A 13,487-nucleotide genomic window follows, 5' to 3' on the forward strand; every position below is an offset into this window, starting at 1 on the left:
TCCTGCTGATCGATGTGTGTGGAGCTAGCTGTAGGTTCGTTGAATTAAAGTGTCCCGGATGTCCCTGCTTCCTTGGTGTAGTAGTGGGTCGGTGTGCTGCCCCTCATCATCGCCCTGTGCTTCCTCATTCTCTGAGCCACTGCTTGATTCATCGTGTGCAGCTACATCCAATGCGTCAAGGTCTTCATCGTCAACTGTGTGCCCCCTTTCCAATGCAAGACTGTGCAGAGTGCAGCATGCTACCACTATCATAGAGACAGGATCTGGGGGTACTGGAGTGCGCCCCCTGAGCCGTGCAGGCAACGGAAGCACATCTTGAGAAGACCGATGGCTCTCTCCACCTCCCTTGTGGCGGCGCGGCTCCTATTGTAGCACTCCTCAGCTTCTGTTCATGGATAGCGGTGAGGCATCATGAACCACCTTCTGAGGGGATAGCCCTTGTCACCCAGCAGCCATCCATCAAGCCAGGCTGGAGCACTGAAGAGCCCCGGCACTTGGGAGTGTCTGAGGATGTAGGCGTTGGCGTTGTGGGAGCTGCCTGGGTACCTTGCACAAACTTGCAGAGTCAGCATCCTGTAATCACACACTGTCTGCATGTTCATGGAGTGGAATCCCTTCCTGCTCATCTGCTGGCGCCTTGATGGCCACATGTGTGCAGTCTATAGCACCCTAGGCACGGGAGAAGCCAGCAATGGCCGTGAAGCCTCTGGCTTGCTGTGCCTGACTTGCCTGGTTGCAGCGGAAGTGGATGAAGGTCAATGCACGTCTGAACAGAGCGTCTGTAACCTGCTTGACACAAGTGTGGACAGCTGATTGGCAGACACAGCAAAGATCACCCACTGAGCCCTGGAAGGTGCCAGAGGCATAGAAGTGGAGGGCAACTGTGAGATTCAGAGCTACTGGCATGCGGTGTCCACCCGCACAGTTAGGAGATATCTCAGGGCCAATCATCTGACAGATGTAGTTGACTGTTTCCCTTGACAGTCGGAGCCTCCTTTGGCACTGCACCTCAGTCATATTGAGGTAGCTGCTTCACTGCCTGTATACCCTGGCAGCAGGATAGTGGCGTCTTCTGCAGCCCCTTCCACCTTGGACAACCTCTTGGACCTGCGCCCCTTGTGCCTGCCTCTGGCCTTCAAAAGGTGGCTCCCCTGGAGGCTGATTGTCCAGTCCTGGCCTCCTCCTTATTCTATCCCTCCCTTCCTCCTCAGAGGAGCTGCCTCCAGTGGAGATGTCAGAACCCATACCCCCAGGCTAAATGGAGGCCTCCGGAAAGCTGTAGGCCCAATAAAGATTACTGACTGCAGAGTGCTGAGGTGAAGCTTCAAAGTACAGAGAAAGCTGTGGGAAATCGATCTGAACAGCTACTGATCACACAGGCAAATCAAAAACACTTGCTGCAATAAATACTTCACATAAAATATTGACAAGCCCACAGAGCTCACATATCCCGCCCGTAGATGAGTTTGGTTAAAAAGTCACTTACCCACCTGCCCATTGCGCCCGTACGCCAAGCCGAAGATCGCATGGGTGCCTCAAAATTGGCGTTGATTGCCAAGTTAAGGGCCTTAACAAGCCCTTTAATTAATGGCGGGCACACGTTGCATTTCTTATTGCGTCCACCCAGCTAAATATCGCCATGGTGCGTGGTGACATCGGGACGCTCGCCCGACATCAGCGCATGCCATTTTAAATGTGGGGCCCGCCAGCTGCATGTCATCCAGAAAATTCTGCCCATGGTTGGCCTATCCAGCGATGCCCACATGCAATAAATAAAAAAAAAGAAACTATTAGCATTTAGGTCAGGAACATCATAAAATGAACTAATTCACTAAAACCAAATGTCTATTGTTGGACATTCAGAATAGAGGCTCAGTATAGTCTATTTAATGAAGTGTCTAAGATGATCCCATAATTTCTTTACTGGCTAATGAAATTGGGCATTTGATAATCACCCAATAAGCATCAACAGTGCCCTAACTGGACTACCTGCAAGTTTTCCCCCAGTTCAGAGATTAGAATTAGTTCCTCCAGAGCTTGTATATACCTAAATTAAATGGGAAAGCTGCATGTCAGTAGTCTTCTAAAGTTTAAAATCTACAGTACCTTACAGTGAAAAATGAAGTGATTTTTTTTAGAAAGACACTTGCCCATTGTTATACTGCTGCTGATTCCAATCACTTTTCTGTGTACCTCTACCCCCAGGTCCTGTTGTTCCTCTATCCAGTTTAGATACTTATTTTCCTGTGAATATATGGCCTCCTTTATTCTTCCTCTCAATATGTAATTAGCTAGTAGATTGGAACAGTCTAACTTCATCTTAAGAACTGATGTTAAAAACCAGTCTAGAGTCATGAGTTGAATCCCCTTTCTGTCGTGTTTAAGTGCCCTAAGAGTCTTATCTTGCGTAGGTGTGAAACAGTTTCGTTTCACACCAGTGTTGCTGTTATAGTGTGAATGTTGCAGGAGCTAAGGTGTTCGAGAATATGTGGAGGATGTTGTCTTGCTTCTTGTTTTTGAGTCAGTTCAAGCCTTGATAATTTGTGCACATGACAAGTTTAGCGTAGCTCACTCAGCATAGCTGAAACTGCTTTAGCACTGACATTGACTTAATGGTGACAATTCACTAAATGAACTGAATTTGGAATATTTGCTACTCATGCTTACCTTGGGTGTCAAATGAAAAAAAAAAATACATTGCCAGGTCTAGAACCTCTTGCCTTAGTGAGTTAGTATAAAATTAAATCCTTTGATTTTAGTAATTGTTAGAGACTTAAGGACTAATTCCCCAGTTGGGCACGCCCAAGAAGTATTTGTCAGGAAATCAGGAGCTTAGAGATCCAGACCTGCTGAGTTTTTCCAGGTAATTCTGTTTTTGTCCTGATTTGCCATCCATTTAAATTATTGGATGGAAAATCCAAGGACTCTGAGGCTTCAGTCTCCTAACCAGTGATCCCTGTGAGTGCTGGACATTCCCATTTGGTGAATAAGCACTTTAGTTTCATCTTTCTGTGCAAGATACAAACCTCCGAGAAATCAGTGTTCTTCTCCAATGCTAATCTACTTTGAATTAAATTAAGAATATCATTTAATATGGATCAAGAGGCCACTTGATTCATCAAGCACATTCTATTTACATATCACATACAATTTCTTCTTATAAATTTAAGCTAGTTAATTTAAATTTCTAAGAGAAGGTTCTGGAAAATGTTCTTCCTGAAGGGAATTATGTAGTAATCCAGGGCAACAGTCTAACTTTGAAACATTTATTCAGCCCTAACCCTGTTGCTTTCTACAGGTGTAATTTTCATCAATTGCACCATCATTAAGCATTGAGTGATTATCTTTGTCTATATTTCATACCTCTCGATTACATTTTAGAGCATATTTTTAAAAAGTATTAATTAATATAACCTTAACATTTGATAAATATGAGGTACTGCTTTCTTTGTAATATATAAAACTAATTCTTTTAATTTTGCATTTCTTCTTATTCTTAGAAAGGGCCAAACAAAACCCCGGTGGCTGCAATATGTCTTGTGGGACTTGTGACTTTGGCATTTACCCTCATTGGGCAAGTGAATGTTCTTGCCCCAATAGTCAGCATCAACTTTATGCTGACTTACAGTGTGGTAGATTACTCTTATTTCTCAGTTTGTATGAGTTATGATATTCAGCAAAAAGGGAAAAACAGGAATAAAGAAAATGCTAGAACTTATAAATCATCACAGAGGCTGAATTTAGATGGCCCACTCAAAAATGGGACTGGTGGCCCAATTAAATGCAGCATGAATGGCTCTTTGCTTGAGTTCAACAAGGACATGAATCAGATCTTTCAAACAGTGCCTCATGATAGGGAAGAAGAGGTGCAAAAAAATTGGAAAAATGAAAAAAATGTGAATCGGTCTGTCCAACTGAAAAAAGTGAGAAAACCTGCAAAACAGACATTGCAGGATAGTTTTATGTTGAACCTTGACAACTCAAATAGAACAATTAAAGAGGACCACAGCCAGGTCTCAGGGACTGAGCCTGTAGGAGAACTATCAGAACAGGATATAGGAGACCATCAGCATCTGGAAAATTATTTTGTACCTCAATCTGTGGAAGCCCACGACAATGCTGACTACAAAATAATTGAACCTACAGAACACTGTTATACAGACACGGATGATTCAACAGAAGCAAGAGGATATGGTAATTGTTATTGGAATAGTTGGTCTTCTAGCTTTTCATGTATTCTTGAGGATGGTATCTTAATAACCTCTGCCTTCGCTTGGTTCAGAAGGACTAAAGTTACTCTAATGGTTGTATTAATGAATGATTGAGTATATTCATCTAGCTGCTTTCCAAAGTAAAATTGTAGACAGAGATTAATGCAAAAGCTTACCATAAATTTCTGTTTATAGGAGTCAAATACACCGCAAGATGGTGAAGAAAAATTTTTACATTTGTATAGCACAACATCATACCTTCAGGGCCTCTCAAAGCACCTCACAGTTAATTTTTGTATACTGTCACTCTTGTTATATAGGTAAACAAGGCAGCTTGTGTATAAAGCAAGATTCCATTAGCATAAATGAGATAAATGATCAGCTAATTAATTTCCGTAGTTCTGGTTCACAAAATCACAGAATCTTTACAGTGAAGATGAGGCCATTTGACCCATTAAGTCTGCACTGGCTCTCTGAAAGAGCATTCCACCTAGTCCCACTCCCCTGCCTTATCCCCGTAACCTTGCACATTCTTTCTTATCAGGTAGCAATCCAATTCCCTTTTGAGTACTTCAATCAAACCTACGTCTGCCACCCTTTCAGGAAGTTTGTTCCAGACTCCAACCACCTTCTGGGTGAAAACATTTTTCCTCACATCACATTTACTCCTTTTGCCAATTATTTTGAATTTGTGCCCTCTAGTTCTTGATGCTCTTTTGAGTGGGAACAGTTTCTCAATATTTACCCTGTCCATTCCCCTCAGGATCTTGAAAATCTCTATCAAGTCTCCTCTCAGCCTTCGTTTCTTCAAGGAAAAGAGTCCCAACCTCTCCACTCTATCCTCATAGCTACAGTTCTTTATCCCTGGAATCATTCTTGTAAATCTCCTCTGTACTCTCTCCAGTGCCTTCACATCCTTCCTTAAGTATGGTGCCCAGAACTGTACACAATACTCCAGATGAGGCCTAACTAGTGTCTTATACAAGTTCAACATGACCTCCTTACTCTTGTACCCAATGCCCCAATTAATAAAGCCTAAGATACTATATGCTTTATTAACTGCTCTCTCAACATGGCCTGCCATCTTCAATAACCTATGTACATAGATGCTGAAGCCCCTCTGTTCCTGCACCTCCTCTATTATACTGTCTCCCCATATTCTTCCTGCGAAAATTGATCACCTCACACTTCTCTGCATTGAACATCATCTGCCACTTGGCTGCCCAGTCCACCAACATGACTTGATCCTTTTGAAGTTCAAGGCTATCCTTATCACAGTTGACAACATTTCCAACCTTTGTATCATCTGTAAATTTTGAAATCATGCCCTGCACACCACAGTCTAGGTCATTAATATGCATCAGGAACAGGAAGGGTCCCAACTCTGATCCCTGAGGAACTCCAATGCAAACTTTCTTCAAATCAGAAAAACAACCATTTATCACTATTCTCTGCTTCCTGTCACTCAGCCAATTTGTTATCCAAATGCCAACTTTCCCTTTTATTTCATGAGCTAAAATTTTGCTCACAAGTCTGTTGTGTGGCATTGTATCAAATGCCTTTTGAAAATACATATACACCACATCAACAGTGTTTCCCTTATCAACCTTCTCTGCTACCTCCTCATAAAACTCCAGCAAGTTATTTAAACATGATTTTCCCCTAATTAATTCATGCTGGCTTTCCTTAATTATCCTGCATTTGTCTAAGTGACTATTGATTTTATCTTGAACTATAGTTTCCAGAAGTTTCCCTGCCACTGAGGTTAAACTGACTGGTCTGTAGTTGCCAGCTTTATCCTTGCACCCCTTTTTGAACAAGGGTGTAACAATTGCAATTCTTCAGTCCTCTGGAACCTACCCTGTGTCTAAGGAAGACTGGAAGATTATCACTAGTGCCTCTGCAATTTCCACTCTCACTTTCCTCAGTACCCTTGCATGCATCTCATCCAGTCCTGGTACCTTATCTATTTTAAGTAAAGATAGCCTTTCTAATGCCTCCTGCTTCTCAGTTGTAAACTCTTCTAGTGTACCTGTTACCTCCTCTCTGACCTTGGCCTGGGTAGCATCTTCTTCCTTCGTAAAGACAGATGCAAAGTACTTGTTCAGTACCTCCACTATTTCTCCAGCCTCTACATGCAAATCTCAATTTTGGCCCCTAATCAGCCCTATTTTATCTTTTACCACCCTTGTATTATTTAAATGCTTATAGAAGACCTTGGGATTCACTTTTATGTTAGCTGCCAGCCTCTTTTCATGCTCTATCCTTGCTTTTATTATTAGTTTCTTCACTTCCCCTCTGGTCCTTCTTTATTCAGCCTGATTCTCCATTGTATTTTCTACCTGACATCTGTCGTATGCACACTTCTTATTTTTCATCTTCACCTCTATCTCTCTCATCATCCAGGGTGCTCTGAATTTATTTGTTCTATCTTTCACCTTCAAGGGAATATACCTTGACATTGCCTGCAAATCCTTTTCTTTAAAGGTAGCCCATTGTTCAGCCACCATCTATTCTGCCAACATTTAATTCCAACTCACTTCACTCAGATGCATTCTCATCCCATCGATGTTGGCTTTCCCCTAATTAATTATCCCTGCTCTGGATTGTGCCCTGCCCTTTTCCATGAACACCCTAAACCTTATGATACAATGATCACTGTCCCCTAGAGGCTCTCCCACTTATATTTGATCCACTTGGGCCAACTCATTCCCCAGAACCGATCCAAAAGTGCATGTCCTCTCATTGGACTAGAAACATATTGCTGCAGAAAATTATCTTGGCCACATTCCACAAACTCTCGCCCCTCTTGTCCCTTTGCACTATTCCTATCCTAGTTTATGTTTGGATAATTGAAGTGCACCATTATGATTACTCTATAACTCTTGTACCACTCTGTAATTTCATAGCAAATTTGTTTCTCCACATACTTTCAATTAGTTTGTGATCTATATACTACACCAATCAATGTTATTGCACTTTCTTCACTCCTTACCCCTAGCCAGAAAGATTTTGTCCTTGACCCCTCTGAAACATCCTCTCTTTTCAGTACTATAGATTTCCACTGGTTACTAATAAATACTTTAGCAAGAGCTGCCCTTCTCCTTCCCATATCTAGACTGAGCGACTCAATGCATTGAATATGCAGCAGGTGACCGATTAATCAAATTGAGTATCTGTGCATTGGCCGATAATTTTCAAAAGTTTTATCTTCATGTTTAATTGCGAGTTCTCGATATTGACAATGCAGTGGAATCCAGTCCTAGTGATTGACAATATCCCAAATGATCTCCGTAACCCCTGAAACGTGCCATTCTCCTCATTCGCCCACCAATTTAGTTGCTATACTGTGAAACCCTTATCCATATCTCAGCACCTCGAGTTTTCATTATTCCAAAGCTTCAATTCATAAACTCCAAAATGCATAAAATGCAGCATTCCTCACCCATTCCCAAAAGGCCTGTCTCATTGTCATTCCGATCTTCATGGACTATATTTACTCCCTGCCCCACAATAAATTGAATAAATATAATAAGAGTAATAAATTTAAAACCCTGTCTTCATCTCCCTCTACCTCTGCAACCTCCCTTATACTTACTTTCCTTGCCATATTTGCAATCCACTCTCCCTTTGAGCTATCTTTGTTCTAGAACTCATGCCCTAAACACCTAACTCTCTCTACTTTTATAAATCTTCTTAGGAACCTTATTTTCACCCAAGCCTTCAACCATCCACTTAGTCTTTCTCCTCAGCTCTGTTCCGATGCTTATGTATTAAAGTCATGACAATAAATGTAAGTTGTTGTTCATGATGATTAGTAGAGCAGAGGGTGGTGACTTGGAGATCCCCGAAGTCCTGTGTCAGGGTTCATATTTAATTTCATGGTGTGCCCATTGCCAAATTTACTCCAATTTGGAAAGTATCTGAAAGTTCAAGCAAGTAGTTTTAAACCAGTTAAATCAGTTTCCATAATGTGCCATTGTCACTTAACATTAGGCCAGGTGCTGAGACTATGTGTGATTTGGGCACTGAATTACAGAAGTGATATTGGCAGCATTACATCAAGAGGTAACAGATGTTAATACGGTGAACATTCATCTGGCAAAGGAAGAGGCTGGAGCCAGTTTGTCTTCAACATAGATTTATTTACAGAACTCAGTATAACAGAAGTGCAGACTATTTTTTGCTTCCACATAGTTTCCCCACACAGGTTGAAACTGGTTCTTATATATGTGCCCTAACCTTTCCCCAATTAATATCAGCTGCTCTTAATCACAATTAGAGCATGCACTCAATTGGCACAGTATGCAACATTAACAACAAATGACATTCAAAATGCACTTTTCCATAGACCTTGGTTATTGAAAGTCTATAACACTCCTCACTGCTTGTTGACTGTTTTTCAGCTCAACGCTGATTGGATGTAGGAAATCTGCGGATAATGATCCGACACTAAGACTAAAATGAAGGGCCATGCAGAGCAAAGGGAACATAGCAGCATAGGAACAGGAGTAGGCCATTCGACCCATTGAGCACATTCTGCCATTCAGTTAGATCATGGCTGATCATCTGCATCAATGCCACTTTCACTCACTATCTCCATATCCCTTGATGTCATCAGACTCCAGAAATCTATCGATTTCTGTCTTGAACATGCTCAATGATTAAGCTTCCACAGGCCTCTGGGGTAGAAAATTCCAAAGATTCACAACCCTCTGAGTGAAGAAATTCCTCCTCACCTCAGTCTTAAATGGCCTGCCCTTATTCTGAGGTTATGTCCCCTGGTTTTAGGCTCAGCTGCCAGGGAAAACATCTTTTCTACATTCACCCTGTCATGCCCTGTAAGAATTTTGTAAATTTCTTTGAGGTCACCCCTCATTCTTCAAAACTCTAGGGAATATAGATCCAGTCTGCCCAATCCCTCTTCATAAAACAATCCCGTCATCCCAGGGATTAAGATGGTGAACGTCTTTTGTACTCCCGCTATGACAATTATATTCCTCCCTAGATAAGGGGACCAAAACTGTGCACAATACTCCAGGTGAGGTCTCGTCAAGGCTCTGTATAACTGCATCAAGACATCCTTATTCCTGTACTCAAATCCCCTCTTGAATTGCCTTCCTAATTGCTTGCTGTACCTGCATGCTAGCTTTTAGTGACTCATGAACGAGGACACCGAGGTCCCTTTGAACACCTGCATTTCACAACCTCTTGCCATTTAAGAAATATTCTGCCTTTCTGTTTTTTCTACCAAAGTGAATAACTTCACACTTATTCACATTATATTCCATCTGTCATGTTATAGCCCATTCGCTTAGCCTGTCCAACTCCTTTTGAAGCCTCCTTGCATCTTCATCACAACTTACATTCCCGCCCAGTTTGCTGTCATCAGAAAATTTTTAACTATTACAATTGGTCTCCACATCCAAATCACTGATATAGATTGTGAACAGCTCTGGACCTAGCACTGATCCTTGCGGTACCCCACTAGTAACAGCCTGCCATCCTGAGAATGATCCATTTATTCCTACTCTGTTTTCTGTCTGTTAACCAATTCTCAATCCATACTAGTATATTTTCCCCAAATTAATGTGCTCTAATTTTATTTACTAACTTCCTGTGTGGGATCTTATCAATTCCTTCTGAAAATACAAATACACCACATCCACTGGTTCTCCTTTATCTATGTTACAAGTAACATCCTCAAAAAACTCCAAAACATTTGTCAAACATGATTTTCCTTTCATAAATCCACATTGACTCGGCCCAATTTTACCATTCTTTTCTAAATGTCCAGTTATCACATCCTTTATAATATGTTCTAATGTTTTCCTGACGACTGATGTCAAACAAACAGGTCTGTAGTTCTTCATTCTCCCTTTTCCTCCCATCTTAAATAGTGGGGTTACACTTGCTACTTTCCCAGAATCTATTGAATTTTGAAAGATAATCACCAATGCATCCACTATCTCTAGCCACCTCCTTCAACACACTGAGATGAAACTCGTTTGGTCGAGGGGATTTATCAACCTTCAACCCAGTTAACTTTTCAAGTACTACCTCTTAACTAATACTAATTACTTTTAGTTCTACAGTTCACAAGTCCCTTGATCACCTAGTGTTTCAGAGAGATTTTTTGTATTTTCTTCCGTGAAGACAGAGGCAAAGTAACTGTTTAGTTTCTTGGCCATTTCCCTGTTCTCCATTATAAATTCTACTGTCTCTACATGTATTGGGCTCACATTTGTCCTAGCTAATTTTTTTTTCCCCCAAACTTAAAGAAGCTTTTACATTCCACCTTTATGTTCCTTGCTAGTTTGCATTCATATTCTCTTTTCCCTTTCCTAATCCGTTTCTTGGAGCTATTGTTTTATAGTTCCAACTATCAATGCAGTTATATTTCAGAAACCATGTTTATCTGACAATAAAAAATAAAGCTTACTGATTTTCACTAACTGTTTGACAATCCTGAAACCTGTTTCACATTGAAATTGAAAATTATAATCTTATGTCTTTAGCCTATTCTTGTAAGTGAAAGGTAAAACTATTTTACATTTGACAAACAAAATATGCTTTATTACACTGACGGTTAAAATGAAGTAGAATTGAATTATTGCTCTTAGAGACTAACTACAGATTCCACATAACAGTGATTATGACTTTCTTAAAATAGTATCTTAATATTGTTACACCCCATCTGCAGGTTCCATTGAAAGGCAAAAGTCTCAGGAAGCAGAGATTTACACAATGCCAAGATCATTTTATTCCAGACTCTGCAATCGCTGGTTGTCATTCATTGGTGTAAGTATTTGATAGAAATTTTTCTGTGGCACAATATAGCAGCATTTATGTAAAACCGTTAGGACGGTTTATATGAAAACTTCACTTTTATGGAAGGCACATTTACTTGTTTAGAATGAAGTGCATTTATGACCCAGCAAAATTTTAAGAGCACGTAGACTACCACCTTGTTCAATGCTGTGCTGTATTTTTGTTGAATGTGTTATTTTCACATACTGTATCCCAAAGTAGGCTATTTTAAAATTCATCCTTAGCCATGAATATTGAACAAGCTGTGCTTTAAAATTTAAATTTGTTAGGTAGATTACTGATTAACTGTAGTCTTTATTTTACTTCTGCAAGATTGTTCACACTATCAAATCTTTCAAAATATTTTTCAGAACCATTTTTGAAATCTATGCATTATTGTCTTTGGGGATTGGGTGGTTCATTGGCTTAGCTAGCACCTTAGGGACCTCAGTTTGAATACAGCCCAGATTGGATTGAAAATATCCTGTGTTTGTTGCCTGCAAAGATACTAACGATAGTACCTTTTGGTAGCCTTGCTTTGGCATGTGGGTCATGATGTAAAATTACTAATTTTGCTACCGGTTTACAAATTACAAGGGTGACTAACATAGTGAACAAAAGTACAATGATGGTTTGGTGAGGGATGCTGTTTTAGTGTTCTGGTTAAAACTGAAAGATGGAAGTGACTTGTTTAGATAAAACGCAGAGGCCTGAATTTTCCAGTTGGTGGTGGGGGGGGGGGGTAGTGGGTGGGCGGGCGGGGGCGGGGTGGGGGGGGAGGGGCGGGGGGGCGGTGGGTGGGAGCAGGAGCAGGCACGGACGGGCGTGGACTTGATTGCTGCCCACGATGGGGTCCACGCCGCCATTGTGTGAGCGGGCCAATTAAGTCCCACCTAGCGTATTTCTTGACTCCCTATGGGAGTGGGCGGGCGGCGGTGGGCATGCACAGACTGTCGGGTCCAATGGCGACCTGGCAGCCTGTTTAAATAAAGGCCCAACAGCCTTTTCTAGGCTGTTCACAATGGCAATTACAAGGCCACAGCAGAGGGCTTCTGGTGAGCAAACCAGTCTGGAGGGTAGACCAGCTGAGCAGGCCAGGTTGGAGGATAGGGCAGGGGGCCAATGTGCCCCTCATTTTTCGGATGACTACCTTGCTGCCCTCCTCGAGAAGGTGGCAGCACAGAGGGTGGCACTGGTGTCCCAGGATGGGAAAGAGGCCCCCCACGTGACCAAACGTGCCTGGGAGGAGATGGTGGAGGTGGTGAGCTCGTGCGACGTGGTGTGGCGCACCTGGATCCAGTGTTGCAAGCGCTACAATGAGTTTTGTGCTCTGGCAGAGTGAGTACCATGTTGGCATTGGGCATTTAACCCAGCAGGTCAGCTTACCCCCCTGCTGCCCCTGCCCCCCCCCACCCCCCCACCCCGCAATGCCCCCCCCCCCCCCCCCCCCCCCCCGCCCCCTCCACTCACCCAAGTCTGATTGTAGTGACTGCATTGAATCATTGACGGCATGTGTCCTTTGCTGGGTGGGCCAGCAGATATTGCCCATGCCGAGGTCACCCTGAGAGGGTGATGAAGAGATGTGTTTTGCCCCTGCAGCATGTGTTACACTGAGTCCCACATTACTGGTGTGGGGGCAACCTGGAGGAGCTGCACCTAGGTGCTGTGCTTGAACTCCAGGACTTGTCCTAGTCAGGGTGATGAGATGGTGGGAGAAGAGCTTTAAGGTGGTGTGGCAATGAACCATCTGCTGCCCTCTACATGGACAGTTCAGCTCCCATTCTCAGGCTAAGGGAAGGCTCCCTGAAACCTGCAGGCCCAGAGAAGATTCCTCACTGCAGAGTGCTGACATGAAGGTTAAGAGCCCAGAAAAAGCAGCTGGTATGCATTTTGAATTCCTGCAGATCACACAGTTTTGAAAAACTTTCAAAAATAAATACTTGACTGTGCATATTCAAGACCCCACTCTTATCCCATCTGTGGATGATATTTATATAAATATGTCCTACCCGCCTGCCCATTGTGCACGTGCGCCGACCTGAAGATTGCACAAGGCGCCGAAAAATCGGTGTCGATTGAACACTCGAGCCTTAAGTGGCCCGTTAATTAATGGCGGGCGCGCGTCGGACATCATCATGCGCCCACCCAGTGAAATACCGCGATGGTGCATGGTGACTTAAGGACGCTCGCCCGACATCACCGCGTGTCATTTTACGTGCTGGCCCCACACGACAACAGGAAAATTCTGCCCAGGGTGTTTTACCTGGGAGGAAGTGGGAAATTTTAAATATCTGAACTGCTGGTGAGGAGTCTCTCCCACTGGGGATACATATTGGAAGCCTGTGCTCTGCCCACTATCTTCAGTCACTCATTTTAATGGAAGATTGCAAATAACAAATGGCTAGGCTTTTGCTGCAACTTTTCCAGTGCCAACACGTCCTTCCAAAACTGTACACAGTACTCCAC

General features: G+C 42.6%; 1 protein-coding gene across 12 annotated transcripts in view; it reads left to right on the top strand.

The window, feature by feature from the left end:
* Positions 1-13,487, top strand: part of slc12a8 (solute carrier family 12 member 8) — a 170,660-nt gene that overhangs the window by 140,751 nt on the left and 16,422 nt on the right. For all 12 annotated transcript variants that reach the window (XM_041201661.1, XM_041201665.1, XM_041201663.1 and 9 more), the window contains 2 exons: positions 3,501-4,194; positions 10,915-11,012. In XM_041201661.1, coding sequence (XP_041057595.1) covers positions 3,501-4,194; positions 10,915-11,012 — 792 coding nt within the window. The remainder of the gene's footprint in view (positions 1-3,500; positions 4,195-10,914; positions 11,013-13,487) is intronic.

The sequence above is a fragment of the Carcharodon carcharias genome, chromosome 12 (assembly GCF_017639515.1).
Source record: "Carcharodon carcharias isolate sCarCar2 chromosome 12, sCarCar2.pri, whole genome shotgun sequence".
Classification (NCBI taxonomy): Eukaryota; Metazoa; Chordata; class Chondrichthyes; order Lamniformes; family Lamnidae; genus Carcharodon; species Carcharodon carcharias.